Below are 21910 nucleotides of genomic sequence, written 5' to 3'. Positions count from 1 at the left end.
TCTTTGGGGAATTTTGTAAAAAAAATAAATAATAAAAAATAATTACAAAATCCTATTAATTTTGTAATTAAAAGACTTAGATTTCAAAATTTTGTATGGTCAGAAAAGCAAAGGAGGAAAGCGGACAATTAATTTTGAAATGATTGGAGTGTTTGGTTCTGAAAATAGAAAACCAAGGTGTATTTGTGGGTTCCGAGGGCTGCCATCCGCTGAGCCGAGATCCCTGCCACAGAGAGGGAGGACCCAAAGTGGAGCTCCAGCTGTGGGGTCCAGGCTCCTCATGTGGAAATGTGGCCGAGTCTCTGTTAGAACTACGGGTCCGGGGACTTGTGGAATCCCATCTGCGCAGCAGGGAATAGCTGGGGGAAGCCCTAAGAGCCCTTACAACAAGGCTCCCTTGGAAGGTTGGCCTCTTTGGTTGATCCATAAATGGATTTGGAGGAAATGTGGCAGTTTCTTAGCAGAACTGCACCCAGCAAGCAGAATTCTGCCGTGAAATCACTGAAATGCATGTCCGAATGAAGCATTTTGGATTCAGCAGACTGTCATTTTCCTGTTAAAAGTATTGTTCTGAAAACTTCTTAGCCAAATCCTGTGCTCATAGACTTTTTTCTTATTTAGTTTTCTTTCAATGCATTCTGGTAAACATCTCTTAGATTTTTTGTTTTTGGCAGGTGATGGAAGAGGAAGGGATGTTTGAAGAATATTTTTAGCTTGTACAAGCCAATATAGAACCAGAAAATAGATGCATGTTGTTACAGTTTTAATAATGGAATTGACTTGTAATTCTCTGAAGTGTAATAATTTGTTGCTGGAAAATGAAGCTTAAAATTTTTTTGGGGTGGTGATGGTGGTGTTTCTTTTCCCCAACCATACACACACTCCCCTCCTATCCTCCAGGCTGATTTGATTCCCGGTCTTCCGTAGGCACTGAGCTGAACAGTGCTGTGATCATACTAAAGATACTAAGCATGAAAAATTTGATCTGGTATTTCTGACTGGACGCAGTTGTCAATTCTGGCTAGTAATGTTAACTCCTCCTACTTAAAGATTTGCCTTTATTCTATATACATCCCCTTCAAATCTTCTTATGTGGTTTTTTTTCTACTACCTTACACAACTGAAGAAGTTGAGGTGCAAGAAAAACAGCTGCAGTTCTGCTGATGCTTTTGTGGAAAGGCCACACAAATCATTATTTTAAGAAAGGAAAAAAGAAATAGTGACTCGCCTCTGAAATTCTTACATCCTGAATAGTATGAAATTAAATAAGCATTTTAGGCCCACGCTTGTGTTTCTTTTTAAGGAATAATGTTGTAATACTACTTGGGTTAATCTGTTTCTGTCTAGTTGATGAGACGTAGCGTGGAACAGAAGGAAGGGTACAGCTTTTCCCTGGCTTTCTCTTTGGCTGTTGTAGCGCGATTGCAAACCAGATCCCCTCCTGTGGCGTTCATGAAACGATACCTGTACCGTGGTTGAGAGTGTAGCTTAAAATGCTCGCTGTTGAAGCACGTAGGACACATTAGTCTTAAAGCAGTGTGACAAACCAGCGATGCTTTTGTTAGACCTGAACTGGTACGTTGCTGAGGTGCAGCTGGAAGGTCACATCAGCCACAGCTTCTGTCGTGTGACGTGTTGAACCCAAGAAACCCAAATACTAGGCCAGCAGTTCTTGCCAAACTTAAGTCGGATTTTACCTTTCTGTTTCCCCTACAAAATATACCGAGCCAGTTAAAACAATAAATGGTTATAGGGAACCTCGAACACCTCTTCTGTGTGTTCTTCCCTCTTTCCGCTATTGAAAGACAACCGCTACGGTAACCCCGACCCAGTATAACGTGAGGGGCCTGCAATTAGCTTCCATCGCATCCTTCAGTAGCACCGAGTATTGTGCAGCCAGTGTGAATATTCTTACCTCAGTTCTACCTGAGTTCTGTAGGTGAGGATTATCTTTTTGTTCTGCCACTACTTCTATCCTCAAAGCATGCGAACTAGGATTAATGAAACTTTGTCCCAGGAAGAGATTAACTAATGTTCAGCTGAGTATTTCAGTGTGTTTTGTTCTGCTGTTTCCCCTTTTAGGTGACAGCGAGATTGTAAATAATATGTACGAGACCGACCCTGATCTCCTTGCTGGCGAAAGTGCAGAGGAGGAAACAGAGGACAGTATTATGTCCCCCATTCCTGTCGGACCTCCATCACCCTTTCCCACCAGTGAGGACTTCACTCCCAAGGAGGGCTCACCTTATGAAGCTCCCGTCTACATTCCTGATGACATTCCAATCCCACCAGATTTTGAACTCAGAGAATCTTCGATCCCAGGGGCAGGGCTAGGGATTTGGGCCAAAAAGAAGATTGAAGTTGGGGAAAGATTTGGACCCTATATGACAGTACAAAGGAGCACATTAAAGGAAACAAACTTTGGATGGGAGGTAAGCGTGCTGAGTGTGACAATCACATTCATTTGTCTTCTGTGCAAACTGTTCATAAAGCTAGGCTGAGTCCTGACTGGCCTGGGGACAGGAGGCGTGACTTCGCTAATGCCGTATTTCCCTGCGTTATTTTGCATCCCCGATTACATGCAGTATTTAAAAAGCAGCAGAAACCCTTTCTAAGATAGCTTCTTGGGCTACAAACAGTGCTCCAGCACCGTTTTAGAAGGTTGGTTTTAAATGATGTTGGGTCACTTCTTAAAGTGCTTGTCATTTTCAGATTGTGTTCAGAACTTGTCACAAAGGAAGAAATATGATTAGTCGCATCATGTTTTGTAGTTGGGTGTGTTACCTTTGACTTCCAGTCCATGTTAGCTGTGCAGGCATTATTAACTGGTCATAGAAAAATAGCATGTACCCATTAACACCCTAGATGTTCTTGAGTTCTTGCTCTGCAGCAAAGATAAAGAAATGTGAAAGTCATTTTTCCCTAAGAGCTAAACAAAAGCCAGTCTTCACTAGGAAAAACACCACTATCGTAGAACTCATATCTTTCTCCCTGCTTTTCTGGGATTGTCACAGAAATCATCTTAGTCTCTTCTGCTATATTCTTGATTTGGAAATATCCAAACCCCTAAGAATTATCATAAATTATAGTAGATTCTGTGAAAAAAAATACAAAACCACCCTGCTAAAATACTGGAAATACTGGTCTGTTTCGGAGGGGCTGCGAGTATGAAACAGCTTGAGATCACCTAATGTAATGGTCACATTAAGGTCCCTCTGAAACAAAGCACAATTTTACTCTAGGAATATGCAATATTGATTATTTGTAGCTGCAGTGTGAAGGGGCTCCTATGGAAAGGTGAATTCTCTTTTTCTGAACCTAGTATTTATAGGTGGCATTTGGTTGTGGTTTTGTTTTTTATTTTTTTTTTTAATTTTTTTTTATTTTATTTTATTGACAGTGATTTTTTTGGAACAAAGTGCTATCCTCCTTGGCTGTTAGAAGTCAGACCAAATTTGAGTAACGCAAATCTTTTTTTTTTCTATGACCTTGGCGAAACTTTGTCCTTGTGTTTTATATTTCTGATAAAAGTTTGTATTTACATTAATGTTTTTAAGAAATGTTCCCTATGCCCATTCTGCACTGAATGCCAGGCCTGATATAAGCCGTATCTATTAACTTCAGCCTACGTTGACTTTGCGATACTATTTATTTTTGTAACGTAATTGAACAAACTTTCTTTCTCTGTGGTGCTTCTCACATTTCAGCGGTGTTCTTTTGTTCTCTGATTTGGCAGGTACGTTTCATACCTGAAAGGAAGGACTTATTTGTCCTCCATCAGATGTCCTCAAACACTGTCTTAGACCCACCCTGACACTCTCTCTTTTGACCTTGCCTGTATTTGCAGATACCTCTTGAAGTTTTCCACTTCCCAGTATGTTTAAAGAAAGTTCAGAAATCTGGTTTTAGTCACTCAGTAACTTCATCATTTCGCTTGGGGACAACATACACAAATACCTTCGTGTGCCAAACAGGAATTCATGTAATAAATACTATTTCTGCCTGTCTGTTGGTTTCTAAGCTGGTTCCTTTGAGTGTAGGGTTGGAAAAGCCTTCAAGAGATGTTCTAGGCAGCTTTACCCCATGTTACTTGTGCTAGAAAATTGTCACTTGGGACGTGTTTGCACCCTCTGTTAATACAATTGAGTAGGCAGACGACTGGCAGCAAGAGAACAAAAGAAAAGGAGGGGAGTTTATTGTCACCCTGTAACTTGTTGACTGGGCTTCTGCCTCTGTGCTGGTTCTTACAATAGTGATGAGGCTGACATTGTGGCGTACCGTGAGAAGCGCTCCTTATGCAGTTTGATATCATTTTTGGACAATACTTCTCTGTAACTTGTAGTTTTGTCTTTTAGTGACTTGAAAGCTGAATGCTGTTGTAAGACTTCTTACATATAACTCCTTGTTCCTGGCTAATTGAGATATTACTGTTATACTTGAATTGCCTGTTCCTGTTAGTTATTAGTGTTTTTACTTTGGGAAAGGTATCTGTTCTTCACACTCAACCTTCTTCTCTATTCTTGTTTCTCGGTTCATTTCATATAGTTTATACTCTTGATAATGCCACTTCTGTGGACATGCCACCCCCTACCCCCCCCAATCCTGAAAACCTGGTCTGGTTTGGTTTGGTTTTGTTTTTAAATGTAAACGTAACGTTAATAGTGTTTCTGGCTTTTGCACAAAAAGTTCTTGCCCTTCATCACAGGAAATTTGTTGTCAGACTTTGACCAAACTAAGAGTGCCGCTAGAAGTGGTAATATCTAAGAATGCTTTACATCGCATTTTGAAGTGGGCACCCATTAGCCCATCTTGGCGAGAAGCTGCTGGTGATGTTGTTGTTTAGGGCACATCTTTGCGCTTAAAAATGCGTATCTGGCTTCTGAGCGTGGTCAGTTTGCAAGTTTCTTAATATGCTTGGAGTCGTGCCCATCTGTAACGGCCCCCAATCTGCTGTAGGTGGCATAAAGGATGAAACGGTGCCGGGGAGGCTGCAGTCGGCTCTTGATGTGTAGGAAGGTGTGTTCGTATTGCTGGTCTGTGGGGGTTTTTGAGTTAAAGCTTAAGCATGCTAATTCAGCATGTTAAAGTACAAAACAAATTTTAAAATGCTGCAGTTTGTACTTCTCAATTAAGATCCGTTTCTTTTGATTTCTGGAATTAAAAAAAAATTCATTTGGGGGGGTCTGAAAAAACGTGCTATTAAAGGGCATTGATTTGAAAATGGATCGGTCTTCTGTCCAAGGCATTAACACTCCAGAAATAGCTTCCTCTTTTCAAACTTCAATGAGACCAGATTTGCGAAAATAAAAATGCAACAAAACAGTTAACTGTATTTCTTCAAAGTCCTGAAGAAACACGGGCTCCTGTTTGGAGGTAGGGGCCAGCTCTTTTTTCATCTGAACTGTTGGATCCCGACCTGGCTCTGCTGTAAAACATCTAACTCCAGGAGGGAAAAGAAGAATGCTATTTGCTGAAACTTTCAGCTTTACTTGTTATTTTCCCTAATAGCCTAAAACCTCATAGGGAACCCAGAATGTCCTCGCTTTCTTGCCATACCTTGGAAAAAAGATATGCCATTTTTTTATTATAGAGGTTTTTCCTTTTAGCTAGACAGGAGGGACTGGGTTAATTCTGGGTGAATACACGTCCTGCTTCAACTGCAGCAAGTCTTTACTATCTTGTTTCTTTATATGTTTGTTCTCCAACATTTGCTTTGTGGATTATGTTTTAAAAAATATTCTTTAAATTAAACCACACCTATTATTCAAGGGCTTTTTTAACACGGGATGGCAGTGAGTGATTCATGCTCATTTCATAAAAATAAATGAGATGTGTCGGTCTTCCGGCCCCCGCCCCCTCCTAGAGATGATTCAGTAAGTGCTTGTATAGGATGGTGGGCCGTGTTTTCCCTCTGTGCCTCATTCCCTGACACTGCTGTGCTGAGCATGTTTACCTTTTTTTCCTTAAAAGACACCACCCAAACTAAAAGCCTGGTGATTATTTAGTGTGACGTGATTGCATTTCTGCTCTGCTCTCCTGATCCTATTACTTCCTTGCCTGCTGACACAGAACATACCATTCACAGTACCCCAAATAAATCACAGCGTGTTTTCGCTTTATTGCCTCTGGGACCTAAAATGAATAAATAAATAAATAAATCGCATAATGATTTTGATCACTTTGAGTAAATAATGATATTTATCATAGCACTGTTTATTTTGCTAATTGAGAGAAGACTAGGAATCGCATCTGGGAGGGAAATTTAGCAACTGAATTCTAGGGAATTTGGAAGCAATCAGATTTGTTTTTCGCTCAGTTTGCTTCACAGGGTAAATGCCATTAACGAAATCTAGTTATTAGTTCCTTTGTTTTAATTTATATTTTAAGAGCAATTCTTTGCTGCAACGCAAGAGACTTCTCTTACACTAAAGTGTAAGAGGCAGGCGGCTTCTTTACATACGAAAAATAAGTGCTTTCATTTAGTACTTCAGGGTGGAGATAGAAGCTATCCCATGAAAGACAAATAACTGTGGAAAAAATAAGAGCCGGCAGCTAAGGATGCAGCGAGCATTCTTGGCCTCACATCTGTGCCAGTGGAAAACTCTGCTGCTTTTTGAGCATGCTTTATAGCGTCAGTGATTCATAGCAGCTCGACCTCCCCGTTCCCACAAAATAGAATATTTAAATTTTGGAGGGTGTGTGTGTGTGTGTGTCTTTTGTTTATTTTGTTTGCTTGTTTTTTAGAAATACCAAGTGCCAAGGAGGATTCACTTCACACAACTGGCCTTGAGTGCTGAGAGGAGAATTATATTGTATTTCCTTGAGTATTAAAAATATTGAAATAGGAAGGAGGCTCTAAACATTCTTTTAACTGTGATGATTTTGTCATGCTTCCCAGTTAAAAGAACATACAGCCCAAATTCCCCCGGTTTGCTAAAGCAGCATGTTCTTGTCTGTCCTGTTTCTTAACAAAAGATGCTAAAAGAAGTACGAGTCCTTTAGATGAGGAAAGAAATCCCGAAACCTGTCTGCGCTCATCTCTTGCTAACGTCCTTTCAGCTTTCAGGCTGAAGGGATGTGATGACATTTCCTTGGAGTTTTTCTTCATGTGTCTTCTGATTCATTCATTTTCTCTGGCCTCTGCCTTTCCCTTTGGCTTGAGAATAATGTTACTATAACAGCCTCTATCGCCCAGGGAAAAAAGAGCTTCTGAATCGCTGTTTTCAAAACCACATCTAATGCTCTTGCAGGGAATGAGCAGGCTTGGAAATTGCAGAAGAACGGTGTGCGTGGCCGTGCCCTAGATGGAGCGTGTTACCTACGCAGAAAACATTTCCCATGCAAGGTTGCTTCCCAGTTTCTCAAAGTTTGGCTTGGCTAGAATAATTCTGAAAAAGAAACAATCTATGGGTTCGTAAGGTAAACAGAACATAAGAGCACCCGGGGACTTCCCAGATACGCCCTTAGCCACTGATAGTTGCTACAGGCATCCATAGGTAGAATGTATATATATATATATATATATATGCATATGAAACTGTAGATAAACTTTTGCTTTAGACTGAAACCTGGCGCTTAAAGTGAAAAAAATGAATCTCAGAGTTCAGAATTTACTGAACTCTAAATATTCTAAATACTCTGCAATTCTGGGCCAATAAAATTGCTCAACTTTGTACGTGCTACATGCTGTCCCCTTTCCAGGGAATAACTGTGGTGAGAACGTCGACACTTTAATTCTCTCCACAGTCTATGGCCTTTGTTCTGGTGTTGGGAGACCATCACGAGGAAGGGGAAGAGTCAGCTTCCAGGTCCTGTCCATTGTTAGACTGTTTTCCTGTGCCTGGTGTTAGAAACACCCCAGTGGGTGCATGCTCCTGGCTTTTGATTCAGAAAACGATGCAACAAAGAAAAAGCAGGGAGGGGTGTGGGGGCACTGCTTATTGTATCAAAGGCAAAATCCCATTCTCTATAACTAAATCCATTGGAGAGGTTAATTTATTAATTTTCACCCTGGATAAAAATGAAAAATGCACTTTATGACATCTAAGTGAAATGACTGAAATTTGTACCATTTTTTGATGCTTCACCAAATGCTTCAATGTCAGAGTTAAAAGAGTAAGTCTTTTTTAGGCCCAAGAATGCCAAGATATCTTGCTCTATCTTAGGCACTTCTCTAAAACATGGGTATATAAGGAATTAAGAAAAAAAGAAGAGACAGGGGAAGGGAATGACTAAGAATACCTCCTGATATTTCTCCTTTATTTCCATAAGGGGTAATAACTCATGAGCAATCCGGCAGAGGGCACTTTCTTTAAATAGAACATTCTGATTCACAGGCAGAAAAAGGAAATAAATATTTTCTTTTCGTCTTCGAGAGACATCCATGAATACCAGCTTCTGAAACAGTATTTTATCATCCACACTAAAAAAAAAAAGAAAAAAAGGAGGAAAAGAATATCCCATGAAAAGCTCGGTGGTGACCACAGGGTTTGAAAAATAGCTCTTTTCATTGTCGAAAGCCTTGCAGAATACAGGGCATTATTTCTTCCTCTGGAATGTTAACCTACATAGAAATCCAACCTTTATTTTGTCCATTCCCAGAAAAGCCTGGCTGATGGAGCATTGGAACACAGTGGGCTTTTGTAAAGGAAATGATCAATAAGTTAGAGTTAAACCATAAATATACATGGGACTTTAAAGGAGGCATCGCTCTGTGGCCTCTTTCAGTTGCAGTTTGAGAAGGTGGAAGCAATGCAAAATAACTTGCTTTGCAGTTCTTGGGCTGCTTCTACCCGGTGATCAGGGATGCGTGTGCTGTTTGAGAAGACAGTCCTTGTGCCGCACACTAGTGGGTAACGTGTGTGTGATTGTACGGCACCGAGGGCTCCGGCGTGAGCCACCAATGTGGGAACGGACCCCAGTTCTCCACGGAACTTGGGAACTGCCTGCTGAGGTCCGACCTGTGGCACCGCTCCTGCTTACAGGCACCCCTCGCTCGTACTGTCCTTGCTGTGCAAGGGACTCTGACCGGGTGAACGTTTTAGGTGTTCACCCACTTATTTTCTGGCGTCCTTTTTCCCTGTGGCTTATCCCTAGCCCCTGCGTTCCAGTAACCTTGTGCTAAGACACCGGAGAAAGTCATTACTCAACTTTGAGTCAAGGCTTAAATACTGCGAGCTGTGTTTAGACTCCAAAGGTTTGTGACATTAGCAAACCTTTCAGTGAACCTCATCTGTGTTCCTGGTTAATCATGAAGGCTGAAGGTTTTAAATTAAATTTCTTTACCTCAATCGGTACAATACAAGAAGTAACAACAGTGAATTTTCCAGAGTACGTTAATTACTTTTGGAGAAAGGGGAAATCACATTCTCTGCATAATTTGGCACCATCCTTCTCTTCCCATAGCAAATACGGAGCAGCACCGCAGATTTGGAGAACTGCTAAATGTAGCAACACTTACTTTGTGGGATTTAGCACTTCACACGTTTGGGCACTTTGCTTGCTTCTTATTTGGCTCTGGAAAAGCAAGGGAGTTGTGTTTTTGTACATAGAGGTGAAAATGAAAAGTTGGGTCTATCACTCTTGCTGAAGCAGCGGGACATAGGTGGATCTTTGTTCTTCAGTTTTTTAACGTATCATTTAGTTATTCATCCTTCCTTCTTTTTGGGTATTTCATCACAGCAAAGTACTGGGACCTGTACAAAACGAGACAGTCCTTGTACTGAAAGTTCACAACTTTGAAAAACATGGTCTGTTTGTCCAAGGAAGGTGTGAATCTGAGTTTGAGTCACATTTAGAAACATGAATGGGAGAAGCACGTCTGCAGGAGGAGGTCTAGTGGTCAGACAAGGTGGCGAATGGGCCGGTCGGGCTGGAAGGAGCATTTCTGTGCAGAGGGCTGTCTCTGGAAATTTTATTACTAATTGTGTGCTCTGGTTCTCAAGTTGTGACTAAGGGCAGATGCTTTGCAAAGCGTCCTCGTAAAATACCCACCTTGATGCATTTGTGCATCTCCCTTCATTTCCTGGCTCTCCCTGTCCTCTCTGCAAGCAAACAGGTAACGAGATCATCTCGGGCGCAGGCCTGACTGGAAGCTGGTTGGTGTAATCGGGTTCCAGACTGGAAACACTACGCGGTGACCGCTGAGCGTGTCTGCATTGATCAGGCACATGCACATTCAAGTGGGATGTGTAAATAAAGGAGAGGCATCTTTCCCGCGAGGGAAGTCAGTCTGTGTACACATCGGGAAGCACAGGCTGGAGAGCGGTTCGTCAGAACTTGTCATCACTTACTCCCTTTGCCCCAGAAATGCACAAAATGTGCATAAAAAAATAAAAGTGCTTTTCAGGGAGGAGTATTCTCACCCAGCTGTCCTGCTCGTGCACGCTCTTTAGTGGGGCTTATTGAGGCTGCTCTTGGCAACACGTTGCTGGTGCAGTGACTCCCCAGCGTGTCCTGGAAGCAGTGCGATGTCTAGTAAATGACGCGGTAGTTCGGAAGCCCCGATCTCTAAGAATCACCTTTGTGTTTAATGCACTTCATAACCTTTCTGGTATAGAAAGCGCAGCATTCAGCCCACTCGTGCCTGCATTTGTACTGCGCCAGTTTGTTCAGCAGACAGAAACGGGTATTTTCTTCCTTTTGATCTGATTAGCGAGCAGTATGTTTCTTCACTTTCAGATAATGCCTGGGCAAGTCATTGCTTTAATTGTACATCTTATTGTGCCATCCCTGTTCAATCATGTTCAAAAATACCTACATTTCACCCTTGTCCCCCACCTCCCTTTTCCCATTTAGATCTCACTGAAGTCCATTCTACCTTATCAGCACAGTAATTTCATGAGCAGAGCTAGGATTTCTGCCGTTTAGGCCCCGGCCATTGTCTGTCGCAGCTGCAGTCAAGATAAACCCTCACCCAGAACAAAGTTGGAATGACCTTTTACAAGCAGAATCTGCCTTGTTTCCCTCCAGACTAATTTATCAGCCTTCATTTCAGCCTAGTCTCTCAGCAGAGGCCTGAAAGAACATTACAGAGAGCATGAATGAACAGGGGGATTAAGATGCTTGGCTAGTCCCTCTTTTTCATCAGACACCTTCTGGATTTACTGAGATGTAAGCTGTAAATGACCGTAAGTGGTGAACTGCCTTCAACTTGGAGGAAGGGAAAGGGAAGGGGCCGGGGGGGGTGGGTGGAAATCACCACGGCCAAATGTTTGGAAAAGAAGAGTGATGTGGGGGAACTGGATAAACCTCCTGTCTTGAAGTCGGAAAGTGGTAGGTCTGAGCAGTAAGCGAGTTCCCCCTGGCTCTGCGGGCTGCCACACGGAGGGCTGCGTGGTGGAAGGGCCAGGCTGTCCCCGAGAGGCGCAGGGAGGGGGTACGGGCTGTGCAGAAACCGCCTCCAGTGAGACGGGCTCCAGCGTTTTCAGAACTGTTAACGAGGGGTTCTTTGCAAATTTAAATCCAATTGATTGATTCAAAGCAGAATTTAAAAAATGGGTTACAAATGTATGTTCTAAAAGTATTTCTGTGCAGCAGATTAGCAAAAATTTTATTGAGAGCATGATTTTAATGGTGCAAGAGCTGAAATTGTTTTAAAGTGAACTTGGCAAGTGTCAAAGAGCCCAATATGAAATAAAAAATCCACTTCTGGCTGACAACAGCCACAGTCTGAAGGACTTGCTGTGCAGAGGGGAGTAAATGTTTGTCTCTTGAAGGAGGGGAGAGTTGTGGACTACAGTTTAGGTGACCGTCCTGTCTGTACGCCATGGGCAACTCTCCTTCGCTCTGGTGGAACTGGGTAGTTCCACCCCTAATACTGTAACACATCAGGTGTCTTTTTAGTGCTTACACCTTTTAGCTTTCTTCATCTTTTATGTAATGAAAGAGAGGGTTGTTTAACAACTTTGAAACATCACTGTTAAATCACAAGCTGCTCGCTTGTGGTGGTCGGGGAAACCCTTGTCTGTAAAACTTGAATGGTTGTGGTGGATTACTTTAATTGGGTTGACTTGAAAGCTTTTGCAAAGGAAGAATTAAATACAGCTCCAGTGGTTTAGCCTTTGATATTGGTAGTGGTGGTTATTACTAGTGCTGTATTATTGCGTGTATATCTCCTACCCTCATCCGAAGCTCAGAGCCGGGCTGGGAACCTGCCTGATGCCACGTCGTCCCGACCCACCGGGCAGGAACGCTGCTGTGCCGGGGAATGGGGCGCCGGGTCCAGCCCAGCGGCAGAAACCTCTGCATACAAAAAATTAATGTAAGCAGCTTTCCCCCCTTGGTAGATTATTTGAACTTTTGGTATATTTGAGCGTTTTGGAATATTTAAACTTTTGGTGAAAAAGACGGAAGAGGCATGGGATGGACTCGCAGGTGTGGGGGGAGTGTGGAAGCTGTCAAGTGAGCAACAGGGCACAGACACGCCAAAAACCAGCTTGTGGAATTCATATTGCGGCGTCAAGTGATGGCGAGCATCAGCCACAAGGTGCTTAGAAACTGGATGCGGATAAAAGGCTAATGTTTTGAAATTATTTGAAGGTTATGGAGAGTTTAGTCTATTCACTGGACAAGCCTGGCATTTTGGCTACGAGACTTTCAGATTTTCCTGTGACCATACATACCAATAAACCCTACTGCGATTATTGATATTTTCCTTTCTGAGCAATAAAAGCCCTCGAAATGCAGTGGCTTGTGATTATAATAGAAACATCTAGACTTTTCTAAACCTTCTAGACTTCTGATTTATTTTAGATATTTGGGGGAAGGTTCAGGCTGTGATTTCTTTATATCTTGTGTTGCTAATGCAATTTGTGCCTTTGCAGTCTTTTAGCTAGTAATATGGAAGTCGTAGGATATTTAGAGTTGATGCAGTCTTTTTTTGCTCTCAGCAGGGGTTGTGTTTCATCTCTTATTGAGAGAGATTAATAATGCAGAAGTACTGCACTGTTATGAAGGTTGCACCTTGTAGATTTACTCGCTTTCAAACAAAAGGTGTGTGCATCTCATCTCTTAAATACTAACTATTGTTCTTAGTACTGATTTACAGCCACTCCCACTCTCAGAAGTTAAGTGTCTTTTGCTATTCGTAAGTGCTTATATCATCTCCAAAATGAATTTCAGCAGCGTGGAAGGGAGATAAAAAGCTGCCTTTCTGGAGAGTTGTTGAGGCAAAATGCAGATACTTACTTGAAACAGGACAGATTGGTTTTGGCTCTTGTCCAGTTTCCTGGGAAATGGACAGAAAGAAGCTTAATTTCTTATAGTCCGCTGCAGCTGTGCTTAGGTTTCAATAAGCATACAAGCTTGATTTAAAAAATAAAAAAATCCAGGAAGTTCAGACTCTTGTCGTGTTGTCTGTGTTCCTTGGAGCAGAAATTGGGTTAAGACATAAGTTAAGCATCAAGGATGCTGCTGACCGAAATGTCTCTAACCCTTCGAAACTTAGTGAATGGGCAAAAATGATTGCAGGTGAACTTCCATTTCGATAAATGTAAGGTCACGTAATTTAGTGTATCCAGGGAAGCATATTCCAAGCTGTGTCTGTGCGGTGCTGAACTCGAGACTGGCAGACAGAAGGCAGGGACGAGAGCTTGTGGTCTCTGCTGAGAGCGCTCTGGAGTCGTTGCCTCAGTGTGCAGGGGCAGCCAAAAAAAGTCAATGGTGCCCAGGGCGTGCCGGGAAGGGTGTTGAGAAGATGACAGAGGACATCGTCATGCTGCTGTGTAGACCTTGGTGTGCCTCTGTCTTGCTGCTCTGGTGTGTGAGAGGTGGAGCAGAGCTGGAGAAAGAATAGGGGAGGGCAAGAAAAATTTTCAAGAGGATTGAGCAGCTCTTCTAGGAGGAAGAACTAGAGAATCTGGATTTGCTGAGTTTGGAGAGGAGAAGGTGTAGAGCAGAGCAGACACTGTTAAGTTTACAAAATCCTGAAAGCAGTGGATAAAGGGAATTTGGAGTTGCTATTTAAGGGATAATGTAATACTTGCAGTAGAAGCATTTGATGAAACTAGTAGAAAAAGTGTTTAAATTAAATACAAGCAAGTACCAATTTATGTAGTGAAAAGTGAATTCCAGAATGTGCTACCTGTGGAGACAGGTAGATCCAGAAGGTTCAGAGAGGACCGGGATGGTGTGAATCCAGTCCGTGAATGGATGTATCAGCAGGAGTAGACAGGGATATTCTCTTGAATATCTCTCACGCAATGGCTCTGGAAACTGGAGGGCTAGAAGGCCAATGCAGTGGAAATTGGGCAGGCCCACATGTGTGCCCTAAATACTGTATCCAGCTTTTGTTGTCGTCACTGGTGTTGTCATAAGGTCAGGAATGAGCTTGAAGCTCTCCTTTGGGAGGCGGGGGCATTAAGGGCAGAAAAAACCCCAAACCAAAAACCCATGGAGAAATTACATGTTTCTGGGTGATAACAACCTCCCCACAGGCAGGAGGTGTGGGGTCAAGGGACTAAAACAGGGAACACACCAAACCGTGTCCCCGGATAAGAGCGGGACGCTGCCCCGCTGGGGCTTCTGGGCTGGGCAGACCCTTGTCTCCTCGGGGCATTTCTTACGACCTTACAAAGATGTAAGTCGTCCATTCCCTGCTCTCCGGCAGCGCTGCGCTGGTGTTAGTGGCGCACCAGCATCTCTATTGCAAATCTAATTTTCAACTCTTTATTATTTTTGTGGATTAAAATCCACAAAGTCCAAGCCAACATTCGCAGTGTAAATTCTCATCTTGCCTGCAGTTTATTACAAGATTTTGTAGTAATCTGCTGGAAATTTCAGATTTAGAAATTTGAGCCAAAGTGACTTCTTTTCCTGTCTTTTTCTGTTTTTCAAAGTTGCTTTATTTTGTAAAGGGCTTTTGTGTGTGTGATATATATCAGTAAATGCATGTGTAAATTTACTGCTTACTATAAACTGTAATTGGCAAGAGTAGGAATATAGCAAATTCAGATTGAGAATGATAAAATACTGATACTGTATCCTTTAATTTATTACCTGTATTATCCACACTCTACGTTTTCCACTCTGTTCTCTCTCCTTCATGAGTTGTGTTTTCACTAGACTGGCGTTTTCCTACTCTGATGAATTAACTGTCAATTGAAGTTAGTGAGATAAATCAAAACAAATGGACACCCTGCTCCATATTGACTTTCTCACTGCCTGATTCTGAAAACCACTTTCTGAGCACTGTGCTGCTATTATGCTCACTTGGTTCTAAGCAAATGTACAAGAAAGAAGGAATTGGGGGAGGTAGGTGTTTAATAGCCATCAGTTACGTTTTCACTATCTTCGTTTTATCTAGGATTGGTCAACACTGAGGTTGGTGCCATTTACCTAGAAAGAAGACACTTGGCGTTGTGTCAGAAAATGAAATGTTAAATGCCTCTCAGGAAGCATATTTTGAAGTTTAGGTCTTTTAAAATGTGGTCTTAATCTACACTAGAAAAGAGGTTTTGGAATAAGCAGTTTAAGTAAAAAGGAGGACGCTTTTTTTATCAGCGTGGGCTACGTGCAGACACTCACCGTAATAGAGGGGAGACAAGTCCGAGGCAAGCGAGGTTTATTCACTTTTGCTGTGGGAATTTTCTGTCGAACATTACAGAGTTGTTGGATGGGGGACTTCAAGGTGTTGAAGTCTTGGCTGTTATCCCAAGATAGCAGAACTGTTTCTAGGCTGGGTTAGTCTATTTGTGCAAGTAGATGAGTGATGATCAGGCACGCAGTAACTGGGACCATCTCTGTCCCTGGTTAGACCAAACGGTGTACTAAAGTCACCGGTAAAATAGATCTGAAATCCGGACAAGTTTAAGGCTGTTATCACTTACAGACATGGTAGAACTTTGACAGTAAAGAACACGTTGCGTGGGTACAGGCATTCATTTTAATGTCATCAAAGGTATAATTGTATGATAGAAAAGTGATTGATTGTTTTTTAAATAATGAGAATAGAAAATCCATCTACTTGTCCTAGGCATTGCTACTGCCGGGCTGCGTAGATCAAATACCAGCCATACCTCTGGCTGACCCTAGTTACTCTGCATGGTTTCAGTAATAAGAACAAGCATATGCCTGTCATACAGCAAGTATTGAAATTCTTTTGTTATTTGTTTACTTGTATCTGAAACATCTGCGCCTTCATACTTGGCTTTGAAATGCATTCTAGATCAAGCAGATTATTTTTTCATAGCTATCACCTGATCGTGTGTGTTATGTCTTCCTGTGTAACCAGCACCACATTTAGCAAATAAATTTAACGCCTTCTCACCTGGAAGAGATCTTACAAACTTTAATTCAAGAAGTAAAAGGTTAAAAAAAAAAAATGTATGTGCAGAGGAATGGATGGTGGAAAGGGCTAAAGCCTCTCAGCAGTAGGTTAATTGGAGAGTGGAATACCAGCGTAGATGGGAGCACATAGTTTCCTTGGACAATGTGCTAAAGAACTGGGAGCTGGGAAGGACCAGCTGGGATTGTTAGTGAATTAGCTGAAGTCAGAAACTGCTGAATGGAGCAAAGAAGTAAAGGGGAAATGAAGGTTAGGGTATAATTCAGTCTAAATTAGGTGGGCCATTCACAATGCATAAAAGGGCTCTGAGCTTCCTTTCTTGGGGAAAATGGGTAGGAAAGCTCACTTTTATTTGGATGCGTGTTGAGTGGTTGATTTTAAGAATGTGCATACCTAGAGCCTACTTTTTGGAAGTGCATTATCCCACATGAGTTCGGAGGAAGCATTGAAAATGCCATGAGCCTGAAAGACAACAGGTTTAGTAAGAAGGACTCACAACCGTCATGCTGCAAAAGCATGTCATTTTAATCTCTTATGAACTGAAACAATTCCTCCTGATTTATTCTTATCTTTGCTTGCTTGTTATTATTAAAGGTGGAAACTCTGATCACCTCAGAATCCTGGGTGCTTGAAATCCACTCTGGCTTTGGCCCATCTTTACTTGTTATTTTTGAAGAGATTTATTTTAGCATTTGTGTACTCTTATTACTTTCTAAGTTTTGTTTCTCAATGGTTATACCACTGAAAGTGACGTGGCAGTCAACGAATGTTCCTGGCGACTGTATTTGTTCTACCTTAAATTACGAAACAATAGGGAAGCCCCTCTCTTGCATGAATTTAAAATACTAATCGTTAATTTCAAAAGATATCTCAATTGAGTATAAGGCATTGAGCATGCAAGGGGAACCCTTAGGTGATCTGGTAAAGCTCTGTAAAGTCTCATGAACTTAAGCAAAATTAGAAACAAAGGCAATAAACATTTATTTATTTTTTATTAGGAAATGCCAAGTCTAGAAGCCCCCGTGATATTTATTGATAGAAATCTGTAGAGGGTGACCAGTGGCCTCCCCACAGCCAGACAAGTCTGGGCCGAAGGGGAGCAGCCAGACTCAGGCGGCTGCCGGCGGCATTCCCAGCCACGCACAGTCAGGCCCATTTCAGCATCCGTTTTCCTCACCAAAATCCTGAAGGAAGGAATGGATTCGCAGCACCCTTGGAGACAACAAATGCTGGCTATTTTATATGAAGTGGATAAAAACATTTCAAAGCTGAGGGTTTCTCAGAAGAATCTTCTCCTTGTCGGAGCTGACCCATGCCTCTGTGTCCCCAAAGCGTATGATAATCAGGTACAGAGTCACCGGAGTCACCTCTGATGGCCTCAGTTAATTCATCTAGTGAAGATTGTCTTTGGCGTAGGGGTAAATACAGACAACATGCTAAAGGGTTATGCAGGGTGAGCACTTAGTGCAGGATCACAGAGGTAAATGCAAAGGAAGTTTGTGGTTACCGATGGTTTTTCTTTTTCACGTTAAAAAAGATATCTCGCAGTGATACCTGTCTGCGGTGCATTGCTTTCCAATTAGACGGGAAGAGTTTTGCTTCTGGTGTTGTGGCATTAGGTGTCTACGTGGACCTTCAAACTCATTTGCCCTCAATTTGCTTAGTATCCCCCAGAAGTACCTCATCCATGTAATGACAAAAATTTACCGTTTTTCAACTTTGCCCGTATTTCAGAGCTGCAGAGAGATCAGCGTTGCTCCGATTTGGGTGTTGTCTGTGAGTGCAGTGATGGTAAGGTCTATTTAAGCAGCACTGTGGTCGTTGTGGCTGTGCAGAGCGTGCCGCAGCTCCGCACCCTTGAGCTCCACAGACAGACAGGTCGTACTCTCTGTGTCAGAAACCTGGCTGACGCCAGAGATGCTCCGCGTGCTGTGAACCTGCCTCCAGAGACGTTGTGCTGGGTCGTTAATAAGATAAAGCCTATCTGACTGTCGGTATTCTGGTTTTGTGAGATATAAAATGCTTAATAAGGACTGTTTTACTTGGCTGACTTTATCAGTGTGCAATTCCAGAAGTGCTGTGGCTGGAGGTGTTTTCCCCCTCGTGCCGTACCTGACACAGCCCGGACTCGTTTCTGCGTTCTCTCTAAAGGCTTATGTCAAGCCCAGTCAATTTAAATGAGATTCAGAACTGGAACAGCAATAAGTGTTCAATCAAAGTATTTGATAAATCACTTAAACAATCTTGCAGATTGCAAATTCTGTAAGTGCAAGTTCTGCACTTATTCAAAACTAGTGAATGTGACAAGACTAAGAGACAGCAAAGTCAAAACAGCAGGAAGAAAAACTCAGATTCTTTGATGAGATTAAAATACCAGCAATTTAAGTGGCAAGCAGGTAGGACTGTGCTGCTCGCGTAGCTTTCCAAGCAATACTTGAGCGTTTACAGGAGAATATACAGATGGGATAAAGAAGAGAAGGCTGATTTGATGATTGCAGCATAATTTTACCTTTACTTTGGGTATGTGTGTTTTCCTTAATGTCTTGAATGGCATAATTTAGATGGTCAGGAAAGTTTTCTCTCTTATTAAATGCAATGACAAGTGACTGTAAAAGCGGGAGAAGGGAAATCTCAACAAACCCCAGATTGCTTTGAATGCTAAACAATTTTTCTTTGGTTAGTCAGATTGTAGCATGAGCGTCCTCAGGGGGAATTTATTCTGATAAGTGTCTCCACATAAAAGGTGAAAACAAAGTGTTGAAACAAACTCTTTGACTTGACTTTAAACTGGTTTCTTACCTGCTGCAGCCATGAATATGGCCAACTACATATTTAATGATTTTTTTTTAATACAATTTTGATTATCTCAAAGAAATATGGAAGAAATTAAAGAATTTTTTTTAGTAGCTTCCAGAATGAGACCTTGCATTTTCTCCTTTGACCTTTTTCCTTCTTATTAATGAAAGAAGTTTACCAAATTCTGATGGGAGAGGAATACTCTTATTGTCGGTGCCAACACAAAGGCAAGAAGCAGGAGTTTTCATGGTTACCAGAAAGAAGATGAAAAATTGCATCATTTTAGACCATAGCTAGTGTTGGTGTTCAGCATTTTAGTCTAAAAAAGGGTTGTTGGTTTTGTGGGTGACTCACCCAATGTTCTCTTAACATCTTTGTCCTTATTTGTAATACTAGGGGTGTTTTCCTTAGGGCCCTGGTGCCGAACTTTTGTTTACAGTGTGTTTTGCTTGCTTCCACCGTTAATGTATTTCTAATCCTCAGAAATCAGGAGTTTGCTCACTTTTTGTTAGGGTTGCGGTAGGAGCCTGAAACTTGGGCTGGTCTCTTCCCAGGCATTTATTTCCAAGGACATTAGCCAGTGACTAATCTCTTTGTCTCCTTTTCCTCACCTGTTTTACTGCAGAAATGTCTTAATTGGTGCTTAAAACATGCATTTGTAAACATATACATGTGTTTTCAGACAGCAAGAATGTTTTTAGGGACTTCTGAGATTCTTGAATGAAAACTACTGTACTAATTGCAAGGTATTAAAATTACATGGGATACCATTTTGTCCAGCTGTGGAGTTGGAGAGGTTTGTGTTATGCGGGACTTACACACATACATATATGTGTATATACCTACACACATACTTACACATCCCAAACAAAAAATGCTAAATGGTTCCTAGAGGTCTTTTGCGTCACTTCTAATAGGCTTGACGTGACCTCCTGCGCTTGGAGAATGTTCCAGGCAATTCTCTCTTACTGAAGCTAGTTTTCCAAAAGCTACCCAAATACAAATGATTTTAATAAATTAGTAAAGATTTGCATTCTAGACCAGTAGCTACTGAAATGCCTTATTCTATTTAAAAAAAAAGATAATTTGAAACTATGCTAAAATCTACTTCGCACGTGTGAACATATTGTTAAAAAAATTTCCCCCTTCACTTGAAACCAATTTTTTGCTCTTAAAAAAAGGGTTATTTTTAAGACTTGCTAGCAGTTCGTATTCTTTCTCCCATAAAATATGTATGTTTAGCTCTTTGAACACACATCAGTTAATGGAAATCAGGAGCTGTAAGGATTCATATAAAACTATACGGTATGTACAAGGTAGAGTTATTTCAAAATCTGTTTGCTAGCATGATGCCTGGGCCTTTATTTTCTGGTATGTCTGTGGCTCTGTCTAGCAGATTTGGAGAGGTTAAGCTCTGTGTGTGCGTGCGAGCGTGTGTGTGCATGCGTCTGTTGTTTCTTTCTTCTTGAAATGCTTCACCACAGTAGGCAAAATGGATGAAACATAGAAAAAGAGAGACAATAAATAGTTTCCTAACCTGGCTTGGATAATAGAGAAAGTTCGTTAGATTTATTAATCCTCATTTTCCTTTGGACTGTCAGGCTTAGAGTGACAGTAAAAAAGCTTGTGACGACTTTGGCTAATTTGCACTCCATTCACTTTCTCATGAAAACCCATCAGGATGACTGAAGAACTGCTCTGCAATTGACCTTATTCAATGGCAGAGTGATATACTGGGAAACAGGCCAGTTTTTACAATGCCGAAAAGAGCAAATTGGACGGAATCTTTGTTCCTCTCTTTTTTTCTCTTTCCTTTTTATGCCAGTCTTGCTCTAGTTAAGCTCTCTCATTTGTTCCAGCAGTAGCTCTAGGGCTCAGGTCACCCTCTGTGGCTGCCATTGCAGGTGATCACCGGACTGCTTGTCTGGATGCAGAGAGGAGAGAGAAAGGGAAACGCTGAAGACTCCGCCGTGGTGAAAAAGTCTAAGACGTTGCTCTCAGCCAGATGTTCAGGGACAGGAGGCTGGTTTTGTCGTGGCGCACAGAAATCACTGGCACTCAGACAGGTTGCCCGCATCAAACAGCCAGGAGGCAACCGATGTCCACGTGGAGTAGTTTTGTGTTGCTCTTTGGGTGAGGCATTAAAGCCGGTGGCTGGCTGATGGTGGTCACGGCAGATGAGAGGCCGGGAGGAGATTCTGTACTCATCTGTGAAACTTTTCTGCCTTCCTTTTATATACACGCCAGCAAAACCAGGATCTTTCACTCTCCCCCAGTGAAGGGAAAATGGGACATGCTTGGAGCGGCCAGCAAGCTGGAAGGGAGGGCTCTCGCGTGGGATGTAGAGACAACTGTCCCCTTAAATGAACATTTAATGTTTTATGCAAAAGAGAACAGCCATGAATGAGAGTCTGAGTCAGATTAGCACATGAACAGTCAGTAGTCTGGCAGATATCGAATTTATCTGGAGCGGTGGAGAAGGGCAAAACAATTTGAATTTGAGTCTGAGAACTCGGCTGTTGCCGTTTTGGGGTGGATTCTCTCCCTCTCTCTGAAGTTACTGAAACTGCAGCTTTATTTCCAGGTTTCATCAAGAGTGGTTTCTGTAAAGGTTTCTGACTAGTAAGGTATTGCTATTGATGCTTTTAATAGCAATAATTCCAAGATATACTACAGGTCCTGTCTGTCTTTACTGCTGTAGAAACCGTGCTGTATTTCACTCCTAAAGCAGCAGGTTTTCACTTGGCGGCTACAGAGTTCTCGATACATCACCTTGTTTGATGAAGCCCTTTCGAGGAAGCAAACTGAACGTCACTCGGACGAGTGTAA

At 41.9% G+C, this 21910-nt stretch overlaps 1 protein-coding gene across 3 annotated transcripts in view; it reads left to right on the top strand.

Moving 5' to 3' along the window:
- The window catches only part of PRDM16 (PR/SET domain 16), a 333612-nt gene that overhangs the window by 118915 nt on the left and 192787 nt on the right, over positions 1 to 21910 (top strand). For all 3 annotated transcript variants that reach the window (XM_054222392.1, XM_054222391.1, XM_054222393.1), the window contains exon 2: positions 2083 to 2432. In XM_054222392.1, the coding sequence (XP_054078367.1) occupies positions 2083 to 2432 (350 nt within the window). The remainder of the gene's footprint in view (positions 1 to 2082; positions 2433 to 21910) is intronic.

This window comes from Rissa tridactyla, chromosome 16 (genome assembly GCF_028500815.1).
Source record: "Rissa tridactyla isolate bRisTri1 chromosome 16, bRisTri1.patW.cur.20221130, whole genome shotgun sequence".
Lineage (NCBI taxonomy): Eukaryota > Metazoa > Chordata > Aves > Charadriiformes > Laridae > Rissa > Rissa tridactyla.
The sequence above is the reverse complement of the archived record's forward strand: the minus strand, read 5'-3'. Positions and strand labels throughout refer to the sequence as shown.